A 15,483-nucleotide genomic window follows, 5' to 3' on the forward strand; every position below is an offset into this window, starting at 1 on the left:
CCATGAAAGGAGACAGTTTTAATGGATCTGTTCCTAATATTGACTCAATACATTTCATTTACAAATGAAAAAGAAAGAAAGAAAGGACTCCTCTACAACCAGTGTGGACTTCTACTCAGAAAAGATTATAATGGTAAAACTCTTTCCAAAGAGTTTTTAGAAACTCCCTTTAAATGATGAGCATCACAACATCTTAGGCTTGTGTCAACAGTGAAGTGATCAGACTCACAGGCATTAAGAAATGTCATAAGTTTATGCCAAGAGGGTCTTCTTCAGTGCAATGCTTAGCCTTTACAAGAAAGAGTATAAGGCACAAACAGAAGTTATAGCAGAATGCAGATACAATTGATGTGCTAGGGCCAACAGAACAGTGTATGTGGGGACAATAATATTGCTAAAGTACCTGCTCAATGCCTGGCTTGTCTGGGTTCAGCAATGGCCTTGTTTCCACATGCTCAGGCACTAATTTGCAGCCCACACGGGGGATTTCCTCCCAGTGGTGCAACACAGTCAGTGCCAGATGCTCATCTGTCTGCTTTTTCTGACCTGCAAGCATGGAGAAGACAGCAAAGACTCGGAGGCAATGAAAGAATGTAACCAAGGTTGGTCTTGTTATTTATTTATGCCTCCCTCATCCATATAGATGCTGGGCAAGGTACAAGTTCAAAAACCAAACCACCCCATGAAAGCCAAACACAATTAAATATACCACAATAAAGGATTATATTAGCAAAACTGTATTTGAATAATGGGGTTCAAGTAGAATGAAATTAATCCAAATTTTGGGTTAAGATTAATGGAAAGTTTTCACATGCATCTTCTGAAAATTAAATAAATTAGTGTAATGCTGCTGGTATATTGAATAACTTAATTTTATTTATTAATCCCCAGAGGAGAAAGAAGATAAAGTGAGTAACAGACAGTTGCCTGGATATCTCTTTCCTTCATACCTGAAACTACTGCATGGTCTCGCTCTCAATTTATCATTTCTCCAATAATTGTGGACATTTCCAAATCCATCTTTACAGCCACGAGAGGGAGGTTTTTGATTTTTGGAAGATAAACCTTTGATTCTCAGGATTCTGAATTCTATTTCTACTTCTAAAGTTAATATTTTTAGAGTATAATACCACAAGTTGGTTATAAAATAATACAAGGTTATGCTTCGTAAACTCATACATCATGGAAGTGCCTTGATTTTCAGCACTTACCATTTTCATCCTCTACTTCAGTGGTGCCGGTGAAGACTCGATTGGTCACCTTTACTCTGCCTCCAGGGCCATAGTGGGGACCATCAATTTTTCCTTCTTTGCAAAGCTTGGATAAGATTTGGGTAGGCTTTTGGGGGTCTCTCCACATATTATATCCATGTCTGTGGGGAGAAAGGTTGTCAGATCAAGTCCTCAGGTCTGTAAATTTGTAATCCCACCTTTAACAGACGCTCTTTTGAAATCAGGATGCTATTTTAATAAGATTGTATTAATAAGTGGAAGTGTTATTTATGACCCTAGAAGTATTTTTTGATATAGCAATAGCAATAGCAGTTAGACTTATATACCACTTCATAGGGCTTTCAGCCCTCTCTAAGCGGTTTACAGAGTCAGCATATCGCCCCCACAGTCTGGGTCCTCATTTCACCCACCTCGGAAGGATGAAAGGCTGACTCAACCCTGAGCCTGGTGAGATTTGAACCGCCGAACTGCCGAACTAGCAGTCAGCTGAAGTAGCCTGCAGTGCTGCATTTAACCACTGTGCCACCTCAGCTCTTATACAAATGAGACCAAGACCCAGTGGTGAAATTATTTTTTTTTAACCACTGGTTCTGTGGGTGTGGCTTGGTGGACGTGGTTTGGTGGGCGTGGCAAGGGAATGATACTGCAAAATCTTACCATTCCCACTCCACTCTGAGGGCAGCCATAGGTGGCATTTTCTGGCTCTCCGAACTACTCAAAATTTTCGCTACTGGTTCTCAAGAACCTGTCAGAACCTGCTGGATTTCACCCCTGCCAAGACCTCATCTTAAACAGGTGTGCTATATCTGGATATTCTCGCTTGCATCTGAACACTACTTACCTCAGCTGACTACACATGATAGACAGAGGGGATACAGCTAATGCAGTGGTGGGTTGCTCCCAGTTTGGCTAAACCGATAGTAGTGGTGGCAGAAGAAGAATTGAACATGAGTGCGCCTGAACCGATAGTAAAAATATTTGCAACCCACCACTGACCTAATGCCTCCAACATGGAAAACAAGTGCTTTATCTGTTAAATTAGGCTATATGCATCAAAATCCTATTAGATTTTAGACAATTTTTTTTTCTGTCCCTTCTATCTATCATGAGCAGTCAGTGTTGGATTAATATGGCTAACAGTATGACTTGATGAAAAGAACTCCCTTTATTCCTAAAAATGTTATATGTTTGTTTCTTAAAATACTCAAACTCACATGGCAGTCGGATCGATAAGATTTCCTAAGACTCAGGCGGGTTTGAAAGTCAGAGATGTGATTTATATCTTTCCAAAGAGTTAGGTATTTTCTTATTAAAAGATAAATCTATAATTTGAGTGAGAAAGGGCTGGCTTTTGGGAGCATCATTAGAACATTATTTTAACATTATTAACATTTTAAAATAATGAGAAGGTTAACAATTCTTACAGAGCATAGTTCCAAGAAATGCCACATGTTGCTCTGTGCTTGCTGTAATATCGGTTCTCCAGATCTATCTTTGTCTCACCAATCAGATCATCTGAGCCCACCAAATCCCAATCATAAATAGCCACCGTCAACATGGATTCCATAGGGAATGTAGCCTCAATATCAAAGGATCTATATGGGAGGAAACAGGAACAACAGCAATTGGGATCAACTTTTCCATGAAATGGAGAGTCTTATGCAGAAACCTAAAAGACACCCTTTGGCTATTTTGAAGAAAATTTGTTCCTGAGTTATGTTTATGGCTAAAATGAGCAAAAAAAGTAGAACTAAAAACTGAAAACTAAAACTTGGAGAATTCAGGGCTGCACTAAAGTTAATTCATTAAACCCATGCCATTGCATATGTGATCCTGGTTTTCGTGGTAGCATCTTGGTTGCTGTTTTTTGTGAGTGCACAAATAACATCTAAATGCCTTAACTGGCTTCCATGTAACCCTGTAGTATTTAACACTCATTCTGGTTCACCAGGTTCACTCTTACTTTCCAAAGACTGGGTTCAGCTGTTTAGAGATGTAATTCTCCTTGTCTTTGATATCTGTCTTTCCCAGTTTGATGGCAACGTAAGGGTCAGCTTTGCCATTGATGTCAGCAGGATGCAAATCAGTAGCCTGGAAGGGAAGTCAATCAACAATCAAGATAAAAAGACTTTTCAGTGGTGGTCCTGTAAGGCAGAACTCCCCAAAGTGAACAATGTCACCCCTCAAGGGTTGATGGTACTATCCATTACTGTTGTTATTATTTGTAGTATTTATTAAATAAGTACTTAATTATATTCATACAATAAATGTTTGTGGATCGATGAGCGGAAAAATGTGAGGAACCTAGGTGAAACTTTCTGGGAAAAGTTCCTTTAGAGTCTAAGGGAACTTTTCCCAGAAAGTTTCACCTAGTATGTCAGGCCTGCATTTATATTCCTTTTAGAATTTTGGCCTGCCACACTTTCCCTTATTTCATTATGCTGTTTCTTTAAGTATAGTCAATGGGAGGAGGGATTAGAAGGAGTAGGATTTTGGAATGTATTGTTTTTCATTCTTTGCTAGAAGTCAAGGTCATCCTTTGTCTCCGCACTTTCACGCCTGACTGGAAGAAGCTGGGCATGGACGCCAGCGTGGAAGAAGGAGATTGGACCATGTGGTGGATTGTGGGTCTGGGGACAAGATCATGAACTTTTAACTGGGTGGCATTCTGATGTAACTTCCAGAGTTGGGACCTCACAGCTATGTGCCAACATGCCTGCTTTATTAAATTGAAACTTTAAGCATAGTTTTGCCTTCGATTCTGATTTGATTCTACATGGTATTTGGGATGCTGACATAGTACTTTTAGTGTTATGAAAATACCATTTTTAGTCTCTCAAACATATTAAATTTAGCGTTTTCAAAACCTAATTGTTTTACTGCTATTTTTTATTGTGATGTTATGCTGTTTTCATTATTCATGATAATTGCTGCTCCTGCTTTTCATGTTACTACTTTAATAATACATTTTCACTCCCTACACATCAGTTTGGTTTTGGGGTGATCTAGAAATTAAATCAAGTGTTAAGTGGACAAAGCAGTTCTGATAGGGAGTTCTTCTACCTCTTTGGCTAGCCAGTTTGAGGGAGTATTTTGAGTTTCTCAAAAAGTATAGAAGTTAGGAGTCAGAGGCCTAGAAAAAGTGAGTGCTGGGCAGGGGTGGGTTTCTCTCCCCGTTCCAACCGGATCGGTTGGAACGAGGCCGGCGGCGTCCTCACGCACGCACGCGGCACGCGCGTGCACGCATGCGGCGTCCTTGCGCATACTAGTGTCTGCGCGATGCTCCAGCTGCTCCTGGAGGATCGTGCAGGCGTTCTGCGCATGCGTGGAAAGCGCGGAATTCGAAAAAACCGGGTAAGGAGCGGGTGCGGGTGTGCGGGCGGGCGCGGGTGTGCGGGCGCGCGTGGGCGCGGGGGGGGGCTTCGCCATTCCCGGAAGTTACTTACTTCCGGGTTCGGCGACCAACCAGATCGCAGGGACCGGTGCGAACCGGTCGAAACCCAGCCCTGGTGCTGGGAAAGGAAAATCCTTAGCAGTCAAACATACCAGATTTTAGGCACATCTGCTCTAGAACTGAAACTTCAAAATTTTGCCACAAACTCAGAATGTTCCTCTCTTTAGCTGACCCAATAACCAGCTAGCATGTGAACTCCACTGAGAGAACAAACATGTGTATAGGGGCCAGCAAAATAGCATACAATTATTACAGTGGTGGGTTCTGGGTGGTACGGCCCTGTTGCAGCATACCAGTTACGACGGGATCTGGAACCCACCACTGAATTATTACTCCTAATAGCATACATTTACTACTCCTAAGGTGAATAGCACTACCTGGGGCTCTTTTTCTTAATTTCCTTCTTCTGCTTACCAGCTCCACACCCACCCCTAGCTTATAAAATCTGTTTCTAATTATTCAGGGGAGGGCATAGCAACAAATCATTATTCCTAAAATCTGGGGAGTCAATAGCAAAGAGCAAACCAAGCCTGAGACTTTCTAGATAAAACATGGAAGTCCAAATCTCCAGAAGAGGAAAAGTTCAGTGCTCAGAGCTGGAATTGATATGAGAACAAAATGGCCTTGAAAGATGTATCTCACTTGTTCTCACCCTCACAATGTAGACCCGGACCAACACGTTGATGGGATCATTGTTTGGAATTCCTTGGAACATGCCAAAAGTAGGGTCATATCCAGCCTCCTTGGTGATATCATCAGGAAGAGGCACTTTATAAACACACAGGGATCCCTGGGAATGAGAAGACATAATTTTAGCCCAATTAAAAGTCCATCTAGGTTTTGGCAAAGAAGGCAAGAAGTTACTAAGTTCTCTTTCCCCATCTTCTGGCAACAGCACCAGGCCTGTAACACAACAGCACCAGTGTGTTCTGACACTTTAAAGCTTAAACAATATAGTGGAATCAATTTTTTTTGTGGCTCTAATGGAATTACACCCCACTTGGGAATATTTTAAACTAAAAAAAGATAAAATGTAATAAATAAGTAATTTACAAAAACTTAACAATTTCCACAAGAGAGCTATATTTAAGTAGATATTATTTTTTCAGCTGTTGGAATGATGACAAAATATTTACCTACTCAGCAAAGTTAGTGAAAAAAATTATTTCTTAGTGCTGAACTGGCATCATGACAATGAGTACATGGAGCATATTTTGTTCTTGCAAACTACAAATGCTCTGATGCATGTGTGACTGATGGGGGTGCTGAGAATGATTAGAACAATTCCAAGCAATTCTTTCATTGGCCCTTTTTCCCCTAGTGTAGACAAGAGAAACCACAATTTTCTCCACCCAAAGCAAATACCAGAAGGGATGCACCGTGTATGTATCAGAGAAGAAATAACATTTGAAAGACTTGTTTTCTTCTTTAATTTGGATTAACATTCCTGATTTATCTGTCTTTTCATCCATTCCATTAATCTTGCTAAATCCCCATTTATTTTTCTTTTAAAACAAGACCACTTTAACTGAACACATTCTCTGTCCAAGTCAAAAGAGGAGTGAAATCAGATCCTTCCTTTGCCTCTCTGGCTAGCCATTTAGTCTACCCGGATGAGCAGAATTGGAATTAAGTAAGTGGAATTTCACACTCACTTTGAATCTTCCCACAATGCGATCTTCATCTGCAGAATTGTCATCATCATCTCCAATCTTCCCACGAAGGAGGTTAAAAGTATGCAGCCAGTCCTCAAAATTATCAAACTCTGTCTCCAGTTCTTTGGGATACACCTAAGATAGTATGGAGCAAATAACATAATTTGGGCCTATATGATCATATATTTTGACTTATTCAGAAGCAACAGTACTTATTCGTCAAAATGAAGATATTTTGCTGATGCAGGAGGCATGATGCACAGGTATGTATCATGTCAGCTTCAAAATGTGGTCCTTGATCCTTTTTACTAAAAAAATGTAAAACATCTGTAAGCATACAATAATATGCAAGAACGGAACCACCCAATTGATGAGATCTCTTTTCCCCATTTTTTTTCTAGTTTTCTCGCCGGATTGAAAATCATAACTATTTTTATCATCATTTACGACATTGCAAAATATAATTGTTGCCACAAGTTTTATTTCGTTTCATTTCTCCCCTCCCCACGTTCTCATCATTGATGAACAGCACCTACACAATACAGAATTCCACTGTGATACTGCAGGGATGTGTATGTGTGTGTGTTGTTTTTATTTGTGTGTGTGTGTGTGTGTGTTATTTTGTAGAAACACATGTCCTCGTAAACAAAATAAAAGAAGAATGAAGCAAAGAATGTGAAAAGCTTTTAAAATGAGGTCAGCATATTTAATCATTGCAGTAGAGGTACATTGACAATCAATATTCAATTTGGTAGCCTTTAGATGAATTGATTATAATTGTTGTCATCTTCAACCAGCATGACCTGTCAGAACATCTGGAAAAGAAGCCTGAAAGGAAGTGAAGAAATGGATGAACAAAAGGAACTGCAACAAATTTTGTATATGATTGAAATCTCCCCAGAACTGAGATAGCTGGGAGGTTAGGTTGACATTCTTTTTCTTCAGAATTTCTGTCTGTGGAATGGTATATTTACTAGAAGACTCCTCTCTCTACTTAATGGCAGTTTTATCTCTCTTAAAATATCTTGTTCCAAGAGGAGATTCAAAGAAAAATAAATATGTTGTCTCTTAGCCTGTCAAAACTAAGTATCCCAAGGAAATATTACATACTATTTTCCTTTACTTTGCCATTTTAGGACAACAATTAACTTGCATGGTTTGATTATATTTTTATCCTTGTAAATGCTGTTGATGGTACTTTTGAATGCAGTAATTCTAATAACACCAAGTCATGTACTGTTTTCATTTTAAGAACATGGCCATGTAATCTGGAATTCAAAAAGGCAGGCAGAGATATAAACAGCAAAGAGTGGTCCAGAGGTTCCCAATGTTGAATCACTGAATGATGCATGAAGAAAGTTTATGGAAAATTCCTTCTCCAGAGCCATTTAGCTCAGTGCTGGCTGCACTGACTCATAGCAAGTCTATAGGATTTCAGAAGAGGGTCTTTCTCAACTAATAAAGGAGAGTATTTGTAGCTCGGGGATGAAATGAAGGGTTCTTGATGCTCTCTGAGTTTGGTTGTTTTCTTGCAGATGTTTCATTACTCAAAATTAGTAACATCATCAGTGCTAGTGACTAGTCATGTATGTCACTAGCACTGATGATGTTACCAATTTTGGATAATGAAACATCTGCAAGTAAACAACCAAGCACAGAGAGCACCAAGGACCTCTCTTTCTCAACTCTCTGGAGATGAAAAGAGATAAGATTTTCAATCCTTCAGAATGCACATGAGGGCTGGCCAGCCCTACAAGTGGAATATTATGGACATCTTAAAGCACTCCACTTTATACTTAATAACATTCTGCAAACCACATGACGTAAATTCTGACTCTGTTCCCTTTGGTGATGGTGTAGCATCACAGGCGTGCTCTTTATAGAGCAAAGGGGCTATCAAAGGACCACTGATAAAGTCCATGATAAGAGCTGCCTATCCATTGTGCATGCAGTACTACATTTCGGCACACTTAGAATAATGGGAAGTTTGCCTGCTAATTGTTAATTATTTGGACTGGCAGTAATAGACACCGGATTTCATTTGGGAAACTGGCCTCTCCTAGAGCTAAATTCTGAACGGTGCTTCATTTTCGATTCTTGTAGAGTTCCCCTTCATTTCAAAGGGACTTGACCAGGAAAAAAGGACTAAAAATAAAAAGCTAAAACATTACAATTGGATAAAATGCTTTCCATTTAATTGGGATTAGGAATGGGAACAGCTCACCTTCATCTCATCAATCTTCTGCTTGCTCTTCTTTTCAGGGGCATCAGGCTGCGGCTGCTGCTGTTTTTTCTTCTTGTCCTCTTTGGATAATTTGACTTTGTCTTTGGTCTTTCCTTGGGCTTTTGAGCCTTTCATAGGAGAGTCCTCAAGTCTCATTTCTGAGCTCCCAGAGAAGAGCAGCAGATACGGATGGCAAGAATAAGAAGTTTGTGGTAGGGAAGGCACGAGATAAAAAACAAAAATCAGACAATGGCATGCATGAAAGCTGACAGAAAGGTTAGCTAGTAAAAAGTAAAGTTTGCAATACTGATCTAGCTTCCAGCCCTGAAATAATCATGCAAGCAATCACCTTGTGCTGGTTATGAATATTCAGTGTATTCTTGGGGCCCTGTGGTTTCTTATTGGACAGACATTTCATTACCTGAACTGATATGTATCATAAATAATTGAGTTGAAGTGAATAGGTTTCAGAGGTAGAAAATGCAAGAATTAGAACGAAATCAAGAAAAGAGATCAAGGTGTTGGCATCATCAGCTGTTGCTCTACTTACACTCAACACGATTACCCCATGGCACTCTGTAACAAGTGACAACGGGGGGGGGGGGGGGAAGAATAATGAGAAACCTGTGGCCTAGTAAACTAGATTGCTTCTCTTTACTGACCATACCTCAAAACAGGGGTGGGCTGCTACGGGTTCGTCCAGGTTTGGGAGAATAGCAATAGCAATAGCAGTTAGACTTATATACTGCTTCATAGGGCTTTCAGCCCTCTCTAAGCGGTTTACAGAGTCAGCATATTGCCCCCCAACAACAATCCAGGTCCTCATTTTACCCACCTCGGAAGGATGGAAGGCTGAGTCAACCCTGAGCCAGTGAGATTTGAACAGCCGAACTGCCGAACTGCAGTCAGCTGAAGTAGCCTGCAGTGCTGCATTTAACCACCTCGGCGCAGGGGTTAAATGCCCTTAGCTAATGTTATGGCTGGTTCAGAGAACTTTGGCCTTCCACCCTTCCAAGATGGGTAAAATGAGGAGCCAGATTGTTGGTGGGCAACAGGCTGACTTTGTAAACTTCTTAGAGGGGGCTGGAAAGCACTATGAAATGGTATATGTCTAAGTGCTATTGATAGTGATAAGCACAATCTTCAAAGTGATCTGGTTACTTTAGAAAGCCAGGTTTTGGCCACAACAACAGATTAAGAGGGAGATTTCGAATGGCAAATGACTGCTATGAAAAAAAAGTATGGCTGTTAAAAGCGGGGGGAGGATACTTTTTCATATTTCCTACTAATTTAAGTAGTATTATTCTATAAACAGGGACGCAATGGCTCAGTGGCTAAGACGCTGAGCTTGTCGATTAGAAAGGTCAGCAGGTTCAGTGGTTCGAATCCCTAGTACCGCATAGCAGAGTGAGCTCCCATTACTTGTCCCAGCTTCTGCCAACCTAGCAGTTCGAAAGTATGCAAAATGCAAGTAGAAAAATAGGAACCACCTTTGGTGGGAAGGTACAGTGTTCTGTGCACCTTCAGCATTTAGTCATGCTGGCCACATGACCACGGAGACGTCTTCGGACAGTGCTGGCACTTTGGCTTTCAAACAGAGATGAGCACCACTCCCTAGAGTCAGGAACAACTAGCACATATGTGCGAGGGGAACCTTTACCTTTGCCTTATTCTATAAACTCCCATGAGCTCCCATATACTCCTGAGAATAAATTTTATATATCCCCATAAGGATATTGTCCTTCAGTACAGTTTCTTGTGTACTTACTTTAGCATCATATACCCTTCTCAATATAGGGATATTGCTATGTGTTTAATTGTTCTGTAACAGACAATCAATCAACAGGCGAAATTCTTCCTTATTAAAAAGCTGCAGGAAAAAGAATGTTTTTCCTGCTTATTGTTAAAGTTTTATTTGTAAGGGAAGAATCACAAGCTCTCTTCTCCTGTTTCTTTTTTCTTCCTACTTTTCAAAGATTTACCTTCAGTGGTGTCCATCAGAGGTGCGCTCCTGCCAGTTCTGACCTCTTCTATAGAAGAGGTTCCACAAATCTACAGTGCCGTTTAGAACCGGTTCCAGCTCCCTCTCCCCATCCATCTACACATCATCAAGATGAAGAACGAGAGGAGGAATTCTGGGAGTTGAAGTCCACAAGTCTTAAAGCTGTCAAGTTTGAACACCCCTGGGGTTTTTTTTCTAAAGGGTTAGGGGTGCAAGGGTCTTGTAATCTGACAGCTTTAAGAGTTGCGTACTTCAAATGCCAGAGTTTCTGAGCCAACATTTTGGTTGCTAAACAAGAGCGTTGTTAAGTGAGTTTCACCACATTTTACAAATTAGCCATGCCCACCCAGTCTCATGGCTGGCAAGCCACTCCCACCCACCTCACATGGCCAGCAAACCTCTCCCACAAAGCAGCCCACACCTACAGAAGAAGTTCTAAAAAATTTTGAAACCCACCACTGGTGTCCATCTCTTCTTTCTCCTCAGCTTCTGCTGCAGCTGCCTCTTGCTGCCGAAGTATCTAGAAAAACGAAGGTTAGCCAATGGGGTGGTTAAATATAGCACAATTTCTCTTTCAACACATGGACGGTAATCATTTATCAGACTACAGAAATACAGAGAAAGGTGAATTCAAAGGCAATACTTCCTGTGGCATAACAAAAATCATGCCATCTCCAGTCCTGGAGACACACATGTTGAGAAATTTTGAAAGGTCAACTATATCTCATATTCAGGAATACAGAGTTGGATTAATTTGTATGTTTTGTCACATGATAATTTAAAAAGTAATGGACTGCGCGGAAATGGTCAAATAAACTTTCAAACTGCAAGATAAAGACGGTAAAGAATACCATACAGTATGGTATTATTGGTTAGAGAACAGGAATATTGAATGAAAGTAGAATTTATATACATGTAATATTAGGTTATAGGAATTATAAATGTAAAAAGGAAATAGCAAAAGTAAAATGAATGGAAAGTATGTATGACGATAAACAAAATGGGATATATTGATGTCTTAGGAATGGGAAGAATGGATATAGAATGTGGTTTTTATGTTTTGTTTTATTAAAAGCTCAATAAAAACTATAAATTTAAAGAAACAGAAGTTAGAAAGCAGGAGAAACAAAAAGAGGAAATGTTAAGTGTAGAGTTGTTGGAAGAAGATAATGTTAAGTGTTATTGTTATTATTATTATCAAAATTATTGTGATGAATACTATAGCAAATATGTGGATTATGACCGCTTAAAAACAACTGTACCCAGATCACACATTTGATGGGAATTGATTTTTTATATGTTATATAAACAAAATAAATAAAACATTATTTGTGTGTTTTGTCCATGGAGAATGAAATGTGAGACTGGATCTCACATAGTCTTTCCTCTCAGTAGGATAATATTGCCAGGTGAATTACTAGATACTTCTGAGATCTTCTTCTTTCTCTGATATCTAAAAGAGTTCGGGGCCCGCAGGCCATAAACTAAATGAGACCCTTCTGTGCATCTGTCCTGCTTGCCAGAGAGTTGCCCACCTTCATAGTTTCAATGGAAGCAAAATACTTGGACCACCAGTCCAGCATGCTCTCATCAGGCTCCTCATCCTCAACTTCTTCTGCATTTCCTTTCTTCTTCTTCTTCTTTTTCTCCTTCTCTTCTTCTGTCTGTAGGATCGTGGAAAAGAAGTGACATAGTTATGAAATGGAAAATAAATTACTGCCAAAGACTCTAGTGAGACACGTTAAATCAATGCAGAAAAATCCTGACAGTTTAATTTTTATACATGTATACCTGTGTTTCTCAACGCTAGCTGAGGAATTCTGGGACTTGAAGTCCATACATCTTAAATGGCTGAGGTGAGAAACAGTGCTCTATATAATAGCTGAAAAACTTTGGTCTGTCGGTCACAAGTAGCATTTCTGGTGCCTTTTTGGAAGTCCCCAGCAGCAGCGTTTTGTGCATCCTTAATTTTATTTTTGTAAAATAAGAAGATTATACTGTAGGAGTCACAGTGGTTAGAATGCAGTACTACAGGCTACTTCTGTTGACTGTCAGCTGCCTGAAATTTGGCAGATCGAATCTCACCAGGCTCAAGGTTGACTCATACTTCCATTCTTTTGAGGTGGGTAAAATAAGGACCCAGATTGTTGGGGGCAATATGCAGAGTCTTTACCTGGTAAGAGAGGGCTGTAAAGTGCTATGAAGCGGTATATAAGTCTGTGTGCTATTGCTAGCTGTAATTCACCCAACATATGTATTTTATGGAAGTTCTGTACTTTCTCCAAACAGAAATTACAGCCTCTCTGGCCTCAGAATATGCTAAGGACTAATTTATTTTTTGAGTGGATCAATGTATTCTGCAAATCCAGAAAATTGATTAATTGATTAACTAGGTTAGGCAATTTGTGTGACTCAGTCAATAAATCTGGGGTAGATTTTTTCAGAAAATGGATAAATGGTAAATGTACTGATTGAAAAGATCTGTATATGGGGAGAAAGGAATTATATTATGTAATTTTGAAGAGGAAAAAGGGCATTAAGTATATTGGTAAGGAAGATTGGAAGTTATTTCTTTAAGTATTTCTTTTTTTCTTTCTCAATTTCTACTGTTTTCATCATTTTTAGCTTTATCTTTTTCTTTCCTTTCAATTTGTTCATGTTCATCATGTAACTTTGCAAAAATATTTAATTAAAAATTATACACAAGCACATATATGCATAATCATATATGTGTACATACACACACACACACACACACACACATATACAGTAGTATACATATAGATACAAAACTACACATAAAAAGGAATATGGGCCATGGCAGCAGACACTGCAATAAATCAGTTTATTTTTGACTGATTTATTGTAGTACCTACTGCCATGACCCAAATTCATTTTTATATTTGTGTTTTTTTCTATATGTATGCATATCTCCTCAAAAATTTTTCATTACACTAAAGCTGCAGTTTATGACACAAGTTGAGAATTCCAAATCTCTCTCTGTGTGTGTGTGTGTGTGTGTGTGTGTATTTGCACTGCACAATAGCTATCAATTTAAGGTGTGTGTGTGTGTGTGTGTGCGTGTGTGTCTAAGAACACAGGACCTTGGGCAGAAACTTTTCCCAAATCTTTAGGAAAAATAGTGAGTATCTATCAGTCTCAAATATTCACCAGTCTTTTCTCATTATGTATAGGCCTTCCAAAAAGGGAGCAATTTCAGCTTACTCCCTGAATTTAAGAAGCTAATGTTACTATAACTTGTTTCCAGATGCCAGAGAAGATATTTTAGTAGAACCCATAGAAGCACAGCTGTCACTTACCACGTCCACCTTCACAACAGCATCAGAATTCTGTCATCAGAAAAAGGAATGGGGAAAAACAAGGGAGAGTTAATACTATGAAGGAGAGTTCTTCCTGTCTGCAGAGCAGCTACTTGGACATGTACCCCACAGCATCTTTGAGCAATGGAGGAAGCCACGCACATACCTGATACCAAACAAAAAAGGAAGGTAACACACAGCCCAAATCAATGGAAGGAATATTACAGGTGGATGAAGAAGCTTAGGGTGTTCTATTGTCCAGATTTGTTTTGCTAGGACTCTAATTCATACATGCAGAATAGCTAATGGCAAATTGATTTTATTTTTATGCTTTATCTAGGATCATCAATTCACAATTCTTTTGTAGCACCCATAGGAAAACACTGGACCACAGATTCTCTGAAACTTTTTACCACTTGCTCTTCGGGTCCCTTGAATAGTCTTCTCCACCCGATGCCCTTCAGATGTTTTGTGGAACAACAGCAATTATTCTTACAGTGAGTAGGAATTCTCTTGAGTTCTGGCTTCAAGACATCTGCAGGGCTCCTGGTTGGGGAAAGGTATCCTGCCTCTCTCCCACCCCTCCATTTTTCTTGTCATCCAGCTGTTCACCATCCACTGGGCAAAACATGCCAAACTCCAAAACACTCTTTCAGGAAGACACTCGTTTTAAAAGTATGTACTGTTCCAATGCTTGCCAAAATGTTCGATTTGAAAAGCACGAAGCAAGCACTCTTCCCAGTATGACTTAGGAGAAGGCTCCCAAGGGGTAATATAGAAGTCAAAGGTCATTCTGGGAAGATCTGTATCACACAAAAGCCTTGCCAGGGGATTTAATATTCATGAAAGTGAAAAAGAAAAAAAAAGTTCCCCTGGTAAAGGAAATCATAAACTAGGAAAGCAGGTGGCGATCATCTGTATGTCATACTAAATATGTCAGGACTAACAGAATACACACCCTTCCCTAAATACCAGAATAAAATTGGCTTGTCAATGTCTGTCCATTCCCCACCTCCCACCCATTTCATGCACTACATTTGTTTAAAAATATATAAGCCTCTTTACTGATAGGTAACCAGGAAGATCAGGCATTTCCAAGGGTGATAAATGTTCTTTAAATATAATTCATGCCTGATTTTTTTAACTGATTTTTTAAAAATACCTTTGGAGAAGCCAAAGTGTCATAAATCAATGAAGGGGAAGAAGCCCAATTTTTTTGGCCCGATAGACACATTTATCATTTTGAGAACATATTGTGAGAATGGTTGCAAAGAGGCTGCTGAGATGATGGGCTTATCCAACCTGCACTCCAAAACCAGGATGCTCAATCATGCTTGCTGGTCCTGGTTCCCCCCCCCCTTAGACAGGTAGATGTTCCATACACAGCCATTCATTATGCATTTTATAGAAATTCTATATTTCTATATTTATATATCTATACCATATAGATTTAGCCTGGCTAGGAAGCTCCTTTGATGGCTGGCACATCAGTTACTACTTGCTCAGAAAGTCGATGGGTTTGAGTCCCTGACTTGAACAGCAAAAAGGAGAAAAACTCAGAGAGGAAATCATTTGCTCCCATCAATTAAAAAGAAT

At 39.5% G+C, this 15,483-nt stretch overlaps 1 protein-coding gene across 5 annotated transcripts in view; it reads right to left on the bottom strand.

The window, feature by feature from the left end:
- Positions 1–15,483, bottom strand: part of OTOF (otoferlin) — a 182,055-nt gene that overhangs the window by 12,560 nt on the left and 154,012 nt on the right. For all 5 annotated transcript variants that reach the window (XM_087717423.1, XM_087717420.1, XM_087717421.1 and 2 more), the window contains exons 31-40: positions 13,888–13,917; positions 12,103–12,231; positions 11,024–11,087; positions 8,566–8,723; positions 6,342–6,476; positions 5,339–5,476; positions 3,196–3,323; positions 2,657–2,827; positions 1,212–1,372; positions 404–546 (exon numbers count right to left, since the gene is read on the bottom strand). In XM_087717423.1, coding sequence (XP_087573549.1) covers positions 404–546; positions 1,212–1,372; positions 2,657–2,827; positions 3,196–3,323; positions 5,339–5,476; positions 6,342–6,476; positions 8,566–8,723; positions 11,024–11,087; positions 12,103–12,231; positions 13,888–13,917 — 1,257 coding nt within the window. The remainder of the gene's footprint in view (positions 1–403; positions 547–1,211; positions 1,373–2,656; positions 2,828–3,195; positions 3,324–5,338; positions 5,477–6,341; positions 6,477–8,565; positions 8,724–11,023; positions 11,088–12,102; positions 12,232–13,887; positions 13,918–15,483) is intronic.

Source organism: Thamnophis sirtalis, unplaced genomic scaffold (assembly GCF_051295495.1).
Source record: "Thamnophis sirtalis isolate CommonGarterSnake01/CBP01778 unplaced genomic scaffold, rThaSir2_p1.2 scaffold_6, whole genome shotgun sequence".
NCBI classification, from domain to species: Eukaryota; Metazoa; Chordata; class Lepidosauria; order Squamata; family Natricidae; genus Thamnophis; species Thamnophis sirtalis.